Here is an 18,075-nt window from a genome sequence, read left to right as displayed (position 1 = left end):
AAGGTCCCGTTTTTTTATTTGAAGATTTTGTTTTTTCTTTATTGTTTACCTTCCTTCATATGTTCTTTTTCCTGTCTTCTGCACCTTCCTCTTTATTTCTGTCCCCAATCATCTGAAAGTTTGCTAAAGAGTGGGTAAGTGCGTCCTACATTATTTTTTTGGTTTCTTTCCTTCCGAGTTCCTGTTGTAGTATGTGACTGTGCCATTGAAAGGAAGAGAAAAACACTGAGCAGCTCAAACTAGCTAGGAACTCTTGTCAACGTTGAAGGACCGACGTCTCACACGTCTAATTGCCCCTCACACTCCTTGTTCCCCAAAGCATGATTTAGTATTTATAGCAGATTTGCCTCTTCTAATGTTCCCCCCCCCTTTTTTTTCTTTTTGGAATGCTAACATTTTAAAATAACATTAGCACAAACAAGTGGAAATAAATACAGTGACTAAGATCAGCGCTTTCAATGTTTTATTTAATGCGGGGGAGGGAGAATACGGAAGAACACCCCATCATATTTTTAAATATTTGCTCTGTTCTTTGGCAAACAAAAGAATGCACTGCAGACTTTGCTTAGCGATGGAAACCTTGTAGAAGGAAACATGTTTTTTTTTTTTTTTGTTAAAGTGAGCAGAAACTGTTTGTGTCTTACCTGGAATCGTGCCTCTCCCCCCCCCCTCCCCGCCCTTGGTGAATCTATCAATAGCTCCGCAAGGTTTGATCTGGTCAGTAACTGAGTGGGAGACCTTCAGGGGGAAACTGGTGCCATGTAGGAAGTGATGCTGAATGTTCTGTAGATGTCCCTCCATCTTGTGCAAAGCATCAACTCCTGGCCCCAGCATGGTACGAATCAAGGGGGCCTCAGTGCTATACTTGACTTTATTTCATTTTATTTTTGCATGAGTCAGAACAACCATGTCTCAAGCCATTCTTACAATTGGTCATAAAGGCCCCAGTTTGCTCAAGTGCTAGACAAAACATATGCTGAAGCTATTTGACTATTTAGGTCCGTCGCTACTTCTTTTTTGATTTTTTTGAAATTGGTTTGTTTGTTTTTGCTGAATGTAAACTAAATCCCACTTGGGTGTCTGGAAGTTTGGGACCTTTTATACCCAATGGCTTCGACTTGTTATGAATCAGCTCCTTTGTATGTCCTTTGCTGTGCACCAAGAGATGGCTGCCATGCTCTTCCATAGTTGGGGCCCATCTCAGTCATTTCAGCGCTCTTTAAAGAATGTGAATGTCTTAATTGCGACACATATCAATCAGAACAAAAGAGCAGACGTAACGTGCTCTCTCAGCACTAGCCCCCGCGGTCCAGATTTACTTGATAGCTAAAAGATTCTGGGTTTCGTCCTCTGCTGCATGCATTTGTCTCGCATTAACATTCGCTCAGCTGCATGCATGGAACCGAAGCTAGGATTTGACCATTGTGGATCCACAAAATCCTGCGGGACGCTCCTCAGTCAAAAACCTCATGTAAATGTGAATTCATTACTGCCCACTACACTAGAGCACGTGTTAATCGTTTAATGTTGTAATTGATACCCCCCAAAAGACTGATGTGTGAATTACCATTGATTTATGCTAATAATATTTTGCCTCCGTCTTCCCCCCCTCCACTTAGCACCAGTACCATTCAAAAATAGATGAACTAATTGAAGAAACCGTCAAAGAAATGATAACGCTTCTAGTAGCAAAGGTAACATCCAACTTCAGGTGGAAATGATTCACTGTTAATGTCACTCCTTTTTTTTTTAAAGAGCATTTCCATTAAAATATGACACATTAAGAAGTTCAGGTGGTTTGTTGTTTCTCACAGATTGCACATCACTCACTCTTGACAGACTGAATGCCTCATGATTACAAAATATCAGAGACCAGGTAAAGCAAAGGTTTCAGCCAAGAATTTGTGGGTGAGATTTAGACCACAGGACTCAAATAATCCTGTCGGAAGAAGAAGAAGAAGAGTTGGTTCTTATATGCTGCTTTTCCCTACCCGAAGGAGGCTCAAAGCGGCTTACAGTCGCCTTCCCATTCCTCTCCCCATAACAGTCCCTAGGTCTGTATTACCATTTGGAAGATTCTCTGTTAACACCAAATAGCTGCACCAACTCATTTCGGCTCAGCCAAGCCATGCTTCTTCTTTCCCCTCCTCAGTCATCCAAAGTCTCTGCTCTCCAAATGGCCATATAAACCCCCTTAGATACCTAAGTCATCATGTGATATTCCACTTGATTGCCTTCTGTTACTGAGGTAAAATTGTATCCATAAGGAACAATGAGACTCCATTTGTGAAATGCCTTCTCCTTGAGACTCAAACTTCCTTCTGGCCTTCAGAAAAAGGTGAGGAGCGCTTATATTTTTCTGGCCTTTGCCAATTAAGTGGCTTTTCTTTAAAAATCTGCTTGTTGTGTGTTTCGATATAATTGATTTGGAGTGTAATAGAATCTTATATTATTTTTGCTACCAGTAACCCGCCTAACCCAGGAATGGATAGAACAGTGGGCTATAAATGTATTAATTAGAGAAAAGCTTCTTCTTCCCTACTAGCTCTCCTTTATCTGCTAGTGCTTCAATTGGGACAGGGGAAAGGGGTGTGAACACGATGCAGTTGCTAAGCAACTATAGAGCGTTCTTTATAACCACCTCCAAACATACCTCGGATACATTTACTAAAGCCACCAGAACTTGGAGACAGAGGTTGGAGAGCTAGCCCCAACTCCCATCTGGCCCCAGTTGTTTGCCAAGTCAATCATAATAAAATGTGCTCACACTAACACTTAATGCCTCTTGAAATAGAACAACATGGCCGTTCTGAATACAACTGTTTTGGCTGCATGAAATGCTAAGAAGTTGAGTACATGCATTGAAAGACTCTATTATAGCAAGCTGGTAATAACCACCTATGTTGTGCCCAGTATATGAAAGCAAGTCAGACTGCCCTTACCACACAGCACACAGTGCTAATGAATTCTAAATATGTATGCAAACAGTCTGTAACTAATACCCATCTTTCTGCAAAATGTGTTTAACTTTCTGTTCTTCATTTATCCATACATTAAAAGCTGTAGCCAAATCAGTGCTGCGTTTTCAGGCAGAAGAGAATAGCCCCTAGAACGGTGGTCCCCAACCCGCGGGCTGCGGCCCGGTGCCGGGCCGCGGCTCCCTCTCCCCGCCCCCCTGCAGTAAAAAACTTCCCAGGCCGCAAGCTTGCAGCCCGGGAAGCTTCTTACTGCGGGGGGGGGAGAGGGAATCAGGGCCGCGGCCGGGCCGAGCATGCGCACATGTGCCATGCGCGGCTGAAATCGGCATGCGCATGCGGGAAGTTGCCCTGCCGGTTCCCAGCCTCAAAAAGGTTGGGGACCACTGCCCTAGAAGATCTTCAGAAAATGAATCTGAAACTTTTCACAAAAAAATTACAGCCTTTTCTTTATTTATTGAAATATTTATCCTCCACCTTTCCTCTTGTCCCAAGACAGACTGCCTGCATTTGTAGATGGTCTATCAGAGGTAGGAGGAAGAAAGCAGAGGTGAATAACCCCACCCCATAAAAAAAATTAGGAGAATTCACACTGGTATATGCCATATGGTTTATAGCATTCATTTATCTATAGTACTGCTTCAGCCAGTTTTCAGTTTCCATTTTGCAGTGCAGAATTGGGTCTGTGATCCTCCTAACATCCACTGTCTGAATATCACCTCTTACAGAAGCATGACAAACTTACACAAACTTTACTTGGTGTCTGCACTACCCCAAGCCAAATTCCAGTGTACCTTAAGATAATAAAATATCACTACAATAAGTCTTTGTGCAGGGTGCCACAAATCTGGCCTTTGCACAAAATCCAGGAGATGTTTCAAACATCTGTCTTTGTTAATTACTAATATTTTTGAAGAAGAAAAGTTGGTTTTTATATGCCACTTTTCTCTACCCAAAGGAGTCTCAAAGCGGCTTATAGTTGCCTTCCCTTTGCTCTCCCCACAACAGACACCCTGTGAGGTGGGTGAGGCTGAGAGAGCCCTGATATCCCTGCTCAGTCAGAACAGTTTTATCAGCGCCGTGGCGAGTCCAAGGTCACCCAGCTGACTGCATGTGAGGGAGTGCAGATTCGAACCCGGCTTGCCAGATTAGAAGTCCGCACTCCTAACCACTACACGAAACTGGCTGTACATGGGGTTATTTTCTACTCAAGCACATAATCTGTCCATGGTGAGGACACCACCAACTCTCCTCTAATGAAACCCATTATTTGCACCAGCCTATGGGGCCTTTTGTAAGATCCCATTCTTCTTACAGGATAGCTTTCTTGTTGGTGATGAAGGGAGATTTTTTTGGAAAATCCTCTCCCCCACCCACTGCAGACTCCTAATTTGCTCTCTCCATTACTGCTTTGGACCACTGACCCATAGGAGCACAATTCAGGGCAGGATGCAGAAGTCTGCAGTGAGATGGGGACAGAACTTCCTCTAGTTAGTACCTTTAATTTCCTGTGAGTACCTTTGCATGAATGGGACCGTACAACATCCCAATACTTCAAACTGGGCTGGGACAAAAAAGCAGGCCAATGTCAAAACCAGTAGATTTCAGGGGGATTCTTCTATGCCTCCAGTGCTTATCTCCTTGCACAACGGAAATTATAAGCAGTAGCCATTGGCAAATGACACTGTCCTTTGGGGACTATGGCTTAGATCGTAAGTAGCACAAGTGGAGTTCCCAGTTCAGTGACTGTGAGAATCATGGTGCCTACTGACAACTTTCTTGTTGGTTTTAGAAAGTGGGTAGGGGTCACATGGGGCTTTTGTCCAGCAGAGCTTCTGGTTGGCTGTGTTCATTAAAACAAAGTAGCCCTTGTTTGGCACCAGCTGCCCACAGCTCAAGGATTTTCACCCATGGAGTCTCAATTTCACCCATGGAGTATCAGATTTTTACAAGCAATGCTTTGGCTACAGGTTTACTGATACACTTATAAAATAATAACAGTCAAGATCACAATTTGTGGGAGAAGGGCTTTTATTTTTAGTGGGAATTTGGATTTTTTTGTGATTGAAATTTCTCCTTTTCTTTGCCCAGTTTGTCACCATTCTGGAAGGAGTCTTGGCCAAACTATCCAGATATGATGAAGGGACGTTGTTTTCTTCTTTCCTGTCATTTACTGTAAGTTGACCTCTCCCCTGTCTCCGGCCACCACAGTTTCCCTGCTTTTTATAATCTGAGTTTTTTATATTCTGCTTGCAAAGAGAAAACCATTTCTATTGTATATTTATCGAAATGCTGGTAACTAAAGTAAAGGTATTTTGTTGTTCGAAGGATGCATATTCTTAATTGTGAAATAATAAGGGAAGCAATCAGGGGTTTCCAGAAATCTAAAATATTGTCTGTTTCTCTCTTTAACCTTCTTTCTGGCAATGAAATTTTTAGTATGGTATTCAGATATTCAGAACAATGTGGAAGGCTAAGCAAAAGCAAACTAAAAAAGGCCAAAGCAGAGACTGCCACACAGACACATGCTACAAAAGTCCTTTAATGGCTCATTCAGCTGGGCATACAATTGTCAGGTACAGCGGAGGGCATTTGGATTTCAAAATGGATGCCCCCAAATTGGATTCTATTTGGATTCCCCCATCAAGATGGACACACCAGAATCAGCAGGTTGCGATTTGCCCTATGGACTGCCACAGATTCTATTGTTTCACCTATATAGTACAACATTTATGATACCCCCGAATGAGATCTTCAAGAGCTTGATGGTTGAATGTCACCTGTATAAATATAGATCTCTATATCTCATGATCAAAGCCACCGGATGTGTTTGTCCTGGCTCTGAAACAGGGCTTTGAGGCCATGGACAGGTGGCTAAGGCAGATGAAGGTGAAGACAAAACAGAGGTGATCCTGACCACTGAGGTTGATGTTTTAGAGGGACTGAATCCAGTCATAGTGGATGGAGTAGAATTGGCATTTTACAGAGTAAGATAAGAGCTTGGGACCAACCCACTTGGTGGAGTGGCTAAGCGTGCCTTCTGTCAGTTGCACCAGGCTTACCAATGCTCACTTTTCTAAACTGTGCAGATGCAGCCATGCTGATATACTTTTGTAACCACCCTATGGCATTATTGTTAATGTGTTCCGCTTGAAGACAACCTAGAAACTACAGCTGGCTCAGAATGAGGCAGCCCAATTATTGTCAGGTGCTAACCTACAAGAATCTGTCTTACCTGTCAGCAACACTGGAGTCCAGTGCTGGTTATAATCTTTAAAGCCCTTCATTGCTTAGGATCCACGTATCTAAAAGACCATCTTCTCTCATATAACCAGATATTCTCATATAAGCCTACTATTGTCCTCACACTGACACCTACTGATGTTCTCCCACTTAAGGGAGCCTACCAATCAGAGCTTGTCCCTTCTCCAGGCTTCCTGAGGAGGTGAGGGTAGATGCCATCTTTATAAATTTTGAGGAGGCACTGCAAGGCCATTTTATTTGCAAATATTTTATGGACTACAAGTACAGGAATCTCTTGAAGGTGCAGAAGTCATTTATTATTAATATACCATGCCCCTCCAACCTTTCACCTCGGGGCAGTGTACAACCTTAAAAATACATAATTACAATACTAAAGCATTAGACAATTATTCAGTGAAATAAAACAAACATTTTAAACCATTTAAAGGCCTCAAATCTTATCCACAAATCAAATCAAATAACAATAATGGGGATCAGGAGATAGAAGGGGAGGATGGGCTAAGGGAGGCCCAGCCTGGTTGAACTGGTTGGCTTTCCACTGGCCTCAACCATAGGCAGGCCCTGCAGAACTCAATGAGTTCCATCAGGGTCCTGATCTCATCTGGGAACTCATTCCACCATGCAGAACCCTGGACTGAGAAGGCCCTGGCCCTGGTTGAGGCCAAGCATACTTGGGACCAGGGATGGCCAGTTGAAGTTGGATGGTTGCAGCACTCTCTGGGAGTCCCTCAGATATGCAGGGACCAGACCATTTATGGCCTTGAAGGTCAGTACCAAAACCATGAACTGTATTTGGAATTCAACTGGCAACCAATACAGTTGCCAAAGATCTGGCCTTACATGGGATCTCCAGAACATTTGTGTGAGAACTCAAGCGGCTGCAAGCTGGACCAGCTGCAATTTCCAGATTGCTAGTGGTTGCCTCAGTTATAATTTTCCAAAATGCAGAAGCAGAGAGCCTTTCAGTGCCCAAGACTCCATACTGCAGATGGAGAAAAACCCTAGACTTGATCCTGGGCTTTGAGAAAAACCATGAAGATTGAGGAACAAAAACAATGGCTGATGGAATAATTACATCTTCATAAGGAAAGTCAAAGAGCCTCTTGTGGCGCAGCCTTCCATCCTTCCGAGGTCAGTAAAATGAGTACTCAGCTTGCAGGGGGGTAAACGGTAATGACTGGGGAAGGCACTGGCAAACCACCCCGTATTGAATCTGCCATGAAAACGCTAGAGGGCATCACCCCAAGGGTCTCAGACATGACCCGGTGCTTGCACAGGGGATACCTTTACCTTTTTAAAGGAAAGTCAAGAAAAGTTAGCGGTAAACAAATTAATATAAAACGGGATTTAGGGTTGTTGTTTATACAATTTTGGGGTTTTTTACGTATGTTTAAAATTGGATCACAATAGGTATCTTCCGGAGATCATTAAAATCTCATTCTCTAAATTTTGGGATCCAGTGATGTATAGAAATATAATACTTCACACCTCTAATGCCAGTCTCCAGGTTAACCTTTCAAATGCCAGGAAAAAAAGACTTTAAGCCTAAAAACTTTTAATAGAAAAACAAATACAGAAAAGCATGAAACTGAAACAAGGGCCGAACTTTGCAATCCGAACACCAAAAACACGACTCGAAACACAAAATGAATTGTTCGTTTGATTATAAACTCAAGATTAATGCTCAAAATATAACAGACTGCAATGACTTGAGTAATGTCAGTCATGGCTACGTCTACATTAAAGAGCCTTTTAGACATCGTGAAAGATGATGCCTCAAACAGGAAGTGTAAAAGAAGGCTGATGGTGGATCAGCAAAGAGCTTGCATGGCCCATAACTCTTTGCTATGTATATAATGTAAAGGGCAAAACATGAGCTGTTTTCCCCCTTCCCTCTAAAGATGCAGTCCCTTCAGGCGCCAGCATCAGAGGATGTGTGGAGGTGGCAGCTTTTGCAGCATCGGAAGTGCCAGCATCAGCCCTAGGAGACAGTGCAATGTGTAGCTCTTTGTTTGCTGGGGAGCCAAGCTGTTCCTTGGTAGTTGCTGCCTCTCTGGCAATGCATAACATTGTTTGCAGTGAGCGGCATGGATTATAGTCTGGCTCCGTGCCAGTCTGCAAATGGAATCTGGACCACCTCCAGCTGGCTGTCATTTCAGAGGACAGAAGTTCTCGTCCAGCAATTCTGATTGCCACAGCCCTACCGTGAAGACCTGTGCTGGTGGCTCAACCCAGCCCATAGAGCGGGCAGGTATGATAGCAGGTTTGTAGGCTGCATCATTACTGGGTTAAATATGGAATGATCTTCAGCTGGCACGGGAGACAATGCCAGATCAGAAGCTCTGGATGCTGCTCTGTGGGCATGCCTTTGGGTGGTTGGATCTGAAAGGCAGGAGTGAAGAGGACTGAGAGATTACATTCATGTACAGGAAGTTGTTTACCAAGTTATTCCTGCACTATGAAAAACTGGTGTTGAACAAGATGTTGCTTCAGATCAACACAGCTCCCTACTAGAATGTTTAGCTTGGTGTAGCGAATTAGGAGTAGTGGCTTCTAATCTGGCAAGCCAGGTTTGATTCCCCATTCTTCCACATGCAGCCAGCTGGGTGGCTTTTGGCTAGTCACAGTTCTCAGAGCTCTCTCAGTCCCACCTACTTCACAGTTTTCGGGACAGGAAGGGAAGGCAGTTGTGTCCTGCTTTGAGACTCTTCAGGGTTGTGAAAAGCAGGGTATAAAAACCAACTCTTTTTCTTAGTTGATAGTCTGATATGTGGCTACTGAATGGGGAGGTCTGAGTAGATACCTGGTCTTTCAGCAATGCTCACTGAGATATCATACTCTTGAGATACAAACAAATCCTCAGAATCCCAGCCTATTCCTTTTGTGGTCAACTCATTTTAAGCCGCAGCATTCTTGCAGAAGCTACTGCCTTTCAGATGCATCCCCTCTTGGGCATGAGAACAGAAGTACTGATTTACCTTACTTGCTTGTTGTGAGGATGATATCACAAAAAAGTATACGCCAAGTTTTGAATAGTTTATGGTTTATGGTTGAGGCCGGGGCTGATAATAGATCTATGCCTCCCCCGGGGACTCGGGTTCTGGACCCGAAGCAAAACATCATCAGGACCTCCTCTCCACCTGCTAGTAGTGGGAGGGGGGGGGAGTTGAGCTGCCATTCTTGCCATGCCAGCAATATTGGCAATGTTATTATTGTTTTATGGGGTTTTAATTGGGATTTGTGATATTGTTACTCGCCACGAGCCGCAAGGGAGTGGCGGGCTATAAATATAATAATAATAATAATAATAATAATAATAATAATAATAATAATAATAATAATAATAGTCTAAAGTTAGGATTAATGAATGACTTGGGGGCATTTCGCACGGCTTCAAAATAGCACAATGGTTGCTAATTGAAAACGCTACTAATTTGCCTTAACGCACGACGTCGCAGACAATCTGCAACACTCCTGAAACCAATCAGCAAAAAGCGCTTCGTTGTAGCGCTTTCAGGGGAATCCAGAAAAGTGGATTCACCCTCCGGATAGCGATACACTCCTGCAACCAATCTGCAACACTAGCGCTAAAGACCTGTGCGTTACCATTGTTGCGGGTTCTTCAAAGTCCCTCCTCCTGAGCCTGTCCTCCAAACTTCCGGCGAAGCGATCGCCATTTTTTTTTCTCCGAGCGAGCGGGGATAAACGCACCAGCGAGCCTCTTTCTGTTTAGAGGCTTCCCTGGCTTCAGTCCTTCACCTTTAGTCACTAAGCACAAACCACATAAAAGCCCGTTTGCTGAAATAAAGTCCCTTTATTTTTTACACATTAATTCATCCGAAAATCGGGCCCGTGAGAGGGGGGGGGGGATTTTTTTTTTATCACTCGAGGCAGCGTGCCAATGATCATACAATCAAACGACAGCTCACATTAGGCAGCTGGATGGGTCTCTCCGTTGCAACGAATCTACCTAGATTCGTTGCTATGGGTCTGTTTTTTTTTTAAAAAAAAACCTTTCTTAAAGGGAAAGGGGCTGTTTGGGAGCATGCTAACGGCTGCCCATTGGCTGCTTGACGGCCAGGGGCGGGATGAGCTTGGCAATAGCGCTTCCTTTCTAGCGATTTCTGCCGAGACCGGAAGCCTGTGGGAAACGCTAAAAAACGCAACTGATTCCACTACAAAGGCAGGTATGCATAACGACGAATTCACTATTTTAAATGGCGATTTTTCATTCCGCAAACAATTTGCAACAAAGATCCCCGTGCGAAAAGGCCCTTGCTGTTAGCTGGTATTGCTACTTACAGACATTGTAGAACCCCAGTTTTTAAATCCCAGGTGACATCCCTTCTGTACTCATACAGAGTACCTATCACCCTCTATAGCAGGGGTAATCAATGTGTGGTCCTCCAGATGTCCATGGACTACAATTCCCATGAGCCCCTGCCAATGTTTGCTGGCAAGAGTTCATGGGAATTGTAGTCCATGAACATCTGGAGGACCACAGGTTGACTACCCCTGTTCTATAGCCTCTCTTTCTCAGGTTCAGGGCTATATGTAAGTCAAGCTGTCATGTCACTACCTGCCTCCTCTCTTTTAAATTCTCTAGAATGCCATGACCTTTCAGGTCCATCACACCCCAGTGACATTTCTGCTCTCCTCTCTCACTCACAGAGACATCAGCAGATGACATGGCCCAGCCCCATTTGATAACTCATCACTTCACAGAGTTATTTGGGTTGGGGCTCAAACAGCCCTTGACTCACACACTGCCACCATTTATTCATATCCCAATATATATATAGACCGAGTTCTTAACTTCTCTGTTTTCTTTCCTTGAGACATACACAGCCCTCAGGGTTAAACCAGCAAGGAGTTAACTTTTATTGATGGTTTGACCATAACACTGAAGAAAGTAATGTAGAGGTTGCAACATTTCTTTTCCTTTAACCCAGCCTTTCCTTAACTTTTATACCATTGAGAAACCCCTGAAACATTCTCCAGGCTTTGAGAAACCCCAAAAGTGTTGCCATTATGCAACATGCGGTTGGGAAGCATAGTTGTGTAGCTGCCCACCAAGGGTCCCTCCCCATCTCACCCCCTCCAGGCCCATCATTGGCCATTTTGGGAGGGAGGGGTGGTGTCAACATGGCCATATATGGCCATATCACCCAATGTGTTTAACAATTTTTAAAAATATATTAAAATTAATTAACTCCCACCCATTTGGGAAACCCTCCCAGGGCCATCAAGAAACTCCAGGGTTTCATGAAGCCCTGGTTGAGAAAGCCTGTCTTGACCTTTTGAATTGTTTTCCTATTCCAGTGTTTGGAGAACGTTTGTTACCCATCGACTCTTCTTTCTATTTAGCTTTAAGCAGCTCTTTGCCTCAGCTTTACTCAGTCAGATATACTTTTTCCCTCTCCCTCTCCCCAGCAGCCTACTCCTAATGGCTATTTTCCAACCCTTTCTCCATTATATTCTGTCCTCATTGGTTGCTTTTAGGGGAAGGCGGAGCCTAACTTGTCCGTCACACCCCAACGATTCCAGATCCCAGATTCCAGATATTGTTTAGCGCTATTGGTGTAGAGGTCAGCCACAGGAAACTGCCTTGCGTCAGCCTGAGTTTAGAATTGCCCACTATCATGCTGAAGAACCGTGGTCTGAGTCACTAAGCTTTGTACAATTGTGAATACAATACTGAGAGTAGCTGATCCTAACTTTACTTTGTTTACGTTTATACCGATGCAAAATGAATATGCCCCAACAACCGTTATATCTCTTGTCACATTCAAAGTGAGATAGCTGGTTATTTTGAGGGCTTTCCCAATGGTGGCTTTTCAGCTGGAATTCAACAAGTGTGAGGGGTGCCAAGAACTTTGATGGGAACATAAAGTATGAACTCCCTTTACAAAGCTGAGGCAAGTGCCTGATCAGGTTGCTTCAGTGTTCCCTGTCTAAGTTCATCTTGGGCGTAGCACTGTGCCAAGCAATTTTGCCTCTCTGTATTCGTTACCTAGTCCTTGCATTGTATCTATGTGTGTTAAGTAGGGAATTTATGTGCCACCTCTCCATAGTCCTGATCAGCGTGACTTACATGGGAAAACATTATCAGCAAATCATCATTTGTCAATATAAAAACAAAACGGACTGTTAAAGTGCATGCCAACTTTCAACGGCTTTTATCCAGTCCGAAAAATAACATCTGCTAATTTACCAAAGAAGAGTCAGCTTGCCCCTTGAGTAGTGGCTGTTCAAGTCATTGAAGTGGCTAATTGGTGTCAAGCACCGACTCGCTTCCCATTTGTCCTCTTCATGCCTATGTGATTCAGATGCATCCTTTAAGTCAGGGATAGTCAACCTGTGGCCCTCCAGATGTTCATGGGCTACAATTCCCAGGAGCCCCTGCCAGCATTTGCTGGCAGGGGCTCCTGGGAATTGTAGACCCTGAACATCTGGAGGACCACAGGTTGACTACCCCTGCTTTAAGTGACCGACATCTCATCGGTTTCTTCTCCTACTTTTTTGTGGCTGCACAGGCAACAGTGTACATTCGAGGAGAGATGGCAAGAGGGGATCACAAGACTGGCTGAGTTTATGGGCAAACACTGAAGGGACGCGAGACAATAAGTATTGAGGTTCAAATCAAAAGCCTCAGACTGAATTCTTCTTATTATACCATGTGCCTTTTAAAGGTCAGAGGCTGTAGTGGGCTGGTTATAGCAGTGGCGGCAGCAGTGAGAAAGCCTAATCATGCGAGGAAATAAAACGTGTAAATGCACAAACTGGATGCATCCCAAATTTGTTCATCCGTACCTGTACAGCTCGCCAAATAGCCAACTCCCTACTTGCAAGTGGCAAGCATGTTATGAGTCAAACCAGTGGATGACAAAGGAGTAAAGGTAGTGTAAGGAACTGAGCCGCCTCCATATATTAGGAATTGGAAGTCAATTGATTGATCATGTTGATCTCTCTTGTTCACACCATCAGTCACGTGACATCTTATACCAGAGAAGGATACTGTTAATAGTTTATATTAATTACCCATCACTAGGACGACTGTCTATAAAAGATTGAAATGTTGATCAAAATTTTATGATCCCTTCAGTGTAACTCTGGGTAGCATGGCATTATGAGACTCCCAGGTAAATCAGTGGGCTATCCTACTGTTGTCAGTCAAATCATTATATGCCTCTGTTTTCTTTTATGAAACAGGAGAAAGCTAAATATTAAGCTAGTATTGCTAGGCATCCCATAACCCTATGTACAGTATCTAAAGAACAGTCTCTGCAGAGAACAGTACAATCCAAGTAGATTGAGAAAGGTGTGATTCTATTGAGGGTTGCACTGTAACAATCTAGAGCTATGATGCTTTCTTTCATCTACCATAGTATGAAACTTATTCTTATATTTTAATCAATTTGCTACTACTCCTGCTATACGAACACGTTATTTCTGAAACATTGTGGTCAGAGTTGGGTTTTTTTTTAATATCTCAAAACGACCAGCCTTTCACTAACTTCTTTCATGAAGCATTGTCCACTCTTTTAGAAAATGACATGTCACCAGGGGTCTTATGACAAGTCGTTTTATCACCTAGTAGGATATCCCCATTTTCAATTCTGGCTGTGAAATTCAGTTTAAAATTAATGCATCAGTTGTTCTAATAGCATTCTCACTAACCACATCATTATAATGTACTGCTTGGGTTTCTCTAAATGGAACATCATCCTGCATTTGGTTAGATGAAAGAAGGAAGATGTTTTCGGCAGTCAGTAATGTTTCTTGCATCTGGCAGTCTGGTCATTAGATGACTCCTAGGCCTATGAAATGAATTGCATCCAAGCTGATGACAACTGCTGAGGACCCATTTAATCTGCAGAGCCTCTTTTCTTTCAAATAGGGGGGAAACAATTATTGTAATGTTAATTAAAATTCTTCAGTATATTTAACTCCTGGGAGAACCTCCCAGCAATCTTATTTTTTTTTTGTTCTGTACAAATTTTGTTATGAAATGAGACATTTCATAGGAAAAGTCACTTAATCCTGGAAGAGCTACAGTCTAGGAAAGTTAAGCAAGTATAGCAAGTATAGAAGGCAATAGTAAAGGTAAAGGTATCCCCTGTGCAAGCACCGAGTCATGTCTGACCCTTGGGGTGACGCCCTCCAGTGTTTTCATGGCAGACTGAATACGGGGTGGTTTGCCAGTGCCCTTCCCCAGTCATTACTGTTTACCTCCCAGCAAGCTGGGTACTCATTTTACCAACCTCGGAAGGATGGGAGGCTGAGTCAACCTTGAGCCAGCTGCTGGGATTGAACTCCCAGCCTCATGGGCAGAGCTTTCAGACTGCATGTCTGCTTCCTTACCACTCTGCGCCCCAAGAGGCTCTATAGAATGCAATACTTGTAGCCAAATTTTACACTAAAGAAAAACATGCCATTATGACAAACCATCTTCAGGTTGTATGTGTGTTTTGGTAAGATAATGTGGAAAACAGATTAAACTAGAGGATTTCATAGGCCCATGGTCTGTCATAGAAGCCAGTCTCGGGCATCTTTATTTGTTAGTCCCACTGAGTATAATATGATTTACTCCAAAGTAAATAAGCAAAGATGACATCTAGATTAGAGGTACCAAACCAAAGTACCAAGCAGCAATCCCCAGCACAACCATCTGAAACCTACCTTCCAGGTATAAATAAACCTTCCACAAAGTGGTGCCTCTAAATCCTAACCCCAAAAGTTAGTCCAGAAGGATACTATGATGGCAGTCTCACTGGCAGTCTTCAAGCAAAGGCTGGATACACACTTTTCTTGGATGCTTTAGGATGCTTTGGGCTGATCCTGCGTTGAGCAGCGGGTTGGACTAGATGGCCTGTATGGCCCCTTCCAACTCTATGATTCTATGATTCTATGATGAATAGTATCAAAATCCACTGAGAGATCCAGGAGGGTCAACAGAGTTGCACTCTCCCATCCACCTCCTGGGGCAGGTGATCCACGAGGGCTATCAGTCACATAAGTGAGCTAGAAAACAAAAACACTCTACTTCATCCAGGAATCCCTGGGAATGTCAGTGTCATCCCTGCATGTGCAGGTATTATTTGTTAAACCATGGGCATCCAACTCCACAGACTTTCTACTTCTCGGGGGGGAGGGGTTCTACATTCGTGCATTATATCTCTTTGGAATGCAACATATATTATCACCAAAAAGTAGAGTTGCCATTGAGAGGGGAATTTCTTATTTCGAATTTCATTTATTTAGATACCCATTGATTCCTCTTCTTCTCTTTTTCTCTCTCTTAATTTCTCTCTCTTCATCTCAATTTGAAGAGAAATCAGTGTTCTCTGCCTCTGAGCATCTACAGAGTAGAATTCTGAAATATTGTTGAACCTCTGCTTTTCGAATTTCTCTTTGATTAAAATGGAATGGATTAGAAACTGACTCCAGGTTCCTAAAATGAGACAAACAAACAATTGGATTTCAGGAAGCAAACTGACTTTTATTTCAAACCGTCACAAGTGCGAAGGAAGGAAGGAAGGAAGGAAGGAAGGAAGGAAGGAAGGAAGGAAGGAAGGAAGGAAGGAAGGAAGGAAGGAAGGAAGGAAGGAAGGAAGGAAGGAAGGAAGGAAGGAAGGAAGGATTAAAAGTATTTTTCTTAGCAACACTACCTATAACATATTTGGATGCTAACATATCCTGGCAGGGTGATTTACAAATGTACAGCAGTTACCATTTCCCCATTCCTTATTATTTTGCTGCAGCCTGGTGAAAGTAATGCTTGATGCTGGGTTTGATTTGAACCCTCATCACTAGTGTGGCCTGATGTACCTCCTTTCTTTGCTTAATTGTTCACACACATACGTTATCGGAGAACATCAACCCACTCACACATTCTGTCTCACTCGTATAATAATCCTTTCCTTTCTTCAGTAATTGCATGTGTGTGTGTGCGTGTGATGTTTAGGCTATTTTATCAGTAGCATCAGAAATATTTAGAAGCAGGTGAGCTTGTAGAACATAAACAAGGATTGTGATTGTTGACGTACTCTAATTAAATGCTTAGTTGTTACAAATTCTCAGCTTTGCAGATGGGATACATTATGGTACCTTTATAAAAAGGTCTCTCTGTCCATCTGGAAACTGCTCAATAAGACAACTGGTTTATTTCAGCAGCTGGCAATAAGTGGCAGATTCCATGGATTTCTGGATCTACATATCTGTGTCTCTTTATCAAGAAGAGCAACAGAAAGGATGTGAGGGCTGTTGGTTCTGAATGATACTGCAGCATTTGCAGTTTGCCTTGGTCTTCATAAAAACTGTTTATGCACTGGAGGTTTTATGCTGGGCTGCAGGCTGGAGTTTTAGTTGTGGCAGGTTGCTCCACCTCTTCCTGCACTCACACAGGGGAGCATTTGGCCTGGTGCACCTCATCCGCCTCCTATTTGTGCTCCTGCATGGAAGCTGGGGCAGTGAAGTTCCCAGTGCATAAACGGTCAAAGAGTTTGCTTTTCCTGCCTTGCAACACAAGAATAATCCTAAGGAGGTCTACTCAGAAAGCTTCCTGGGCTCATTCATTGGAGATTACTCCTGAGAAAGGATTGCATTGTGAACATCGCAATGTCACGAGGATATCCAGAATGTTGCAAGACTCTGCTCTAGATTACACAGGAAAGCCAGCTGCTCTGTTTTTCTCCATCCATTCCATTTTGTCAGTAGACATGGAAGCACATGGCGGGGAATATAGGTTTAGGTTTGAGAACTGACAGCAAACCACTCACACCCTTGCTCTCTGCTATTTCCATGATTCTAGATTCAGTTCTACATGACAAAATATCCTGTAGACAAAAGGTTCAAAAGAGTGGGACAGAATACTTTTGGGCTTTCCGCACCGGGATCGTTGTAGCAAATTGTTTGCTGAACGAAAAATCGCCATTTTAAATAGTGGAATTCGTTGTTATGCATACCTGCCTTTGTAGTGGAATCCAGTTGCGTTTCTATCGTTTCCCACAGGCTTCCGGTCTCGGCAAAAATCGCTAGAAAGGGAGCGCTATTGCCGAGCTCGTCCCGCCCCTGGCCATCAAGCAGCCAATGGGCGGCCGTTAGCATGCTCCCAAACAGTCCCTTTCCCTTTAAGAAAGGTTTTTTAAAAAAAAACACACACACACCCGTTGCAACGAATATGCGTTGCTTCGTTGCAACGGAGAGACCCATCCAGCTGGCAGATGTGTTTGAGCAGCCGTTTCATCGTTGCCACGCTCCCGCCAAGTGAAAAAAAAAATCCCCCCCCACGGGTGCGATTTTCGGCCGAAAACAGTGTGAAAAATAAAGGGAAAATATATCAGCAAATGGGCTTCTCTGTTGTTTGTGCTTAGTGACTTTAAACAGCTCTGGGGAGGGACTGCAGCCGGGGAAGCCTCACTGGCTAAACGGAGGCTCGCCGGTGCGTTGATCTCCGCTCGCTCAGAGAGAGAAAAAAGGCGATCGCTTCGCCGGAAGATCAGAGGAGAGAGCCAGGGGAGGGACTTTGTAGAAACCACAACAATGGTAACGCACAGAACTTTCCTGCTAGTGTTGCAGATTGGTTGCAGGAGTGTAGCGCTTTCCGGAAGGTGAATCCACTTTTGGGGATTTCCCTGAAAGTGCTACAACGAAGCGCTTTTTGCGGATCGGTTTCAGGTGTGTGGCAGATTGTCAACGACGTTGTGCATAACGGCAAATCAGTAGCGTTTTCAATTGGCAACCATTGTGCGATTTTGAAGGAGTGCGGAAAGCCCCTCTGTTAACTCATTGGAATTTCAGAAACACAGCCACTGATGAAGGACTTTCTCCTTGA

The 18,075-nt window shown here is 43.5% G+C and overlaps 1 protein-coding gene across 22 annotated transcripts in view; it reads left to right on the top strand.

Annotated features, from left to right (window-relative positions):
* CADPS (calcium dependent secretion activator) overlaps positions 1–18,075 on the top strand; it is a 438,674-nt gene that overhangs the window by 365,589 nt on the left and 55,010 nt on the right. For 11 of the 22 annotated variants that reach the window (XM_077325020.1, XM_077325018.1, XM_077325013.1 and 8 more), the window contains 3 exons: positions 120–134; positions 1,620–1,694; positions 5,067–5,150. In XM_077325020.1, coding sequence (XP_077181135.1) covers positions 120–134; positions 1,620–1,694; positions 5,067–5,150 — 174 coding nt within the window. The remainder of the gene's footprint in view (positions 1–119; positions 135–1,619; positions 1,695–5,066; positions 5,151–18,075) is intronic. The other 11 variants (XM_077325022.1, XM_077325029.1, XM_077325014.1 and 8 more) reach the window with 1 other exon arrangement.

The sequence above is a fragment of the Paroedura picta genome, chromosome 3, assembly GCF_049243985.1.
Source record: "Paroedura picta isolate Pp20150507F chromosome 3, Ppicta_v3.0, whole genome shotgun sequence".
NCBI classification, from domain to species: domain Eukaryota; kingdom Metazoa; phylum Chordata; class Lepidosauria; order Squamata; family Gekkonidae; genus Paroedura; species Paroedura picta.
This window is presented reverse-complemented; position numbering and strand designations above follow the sequence as displayed.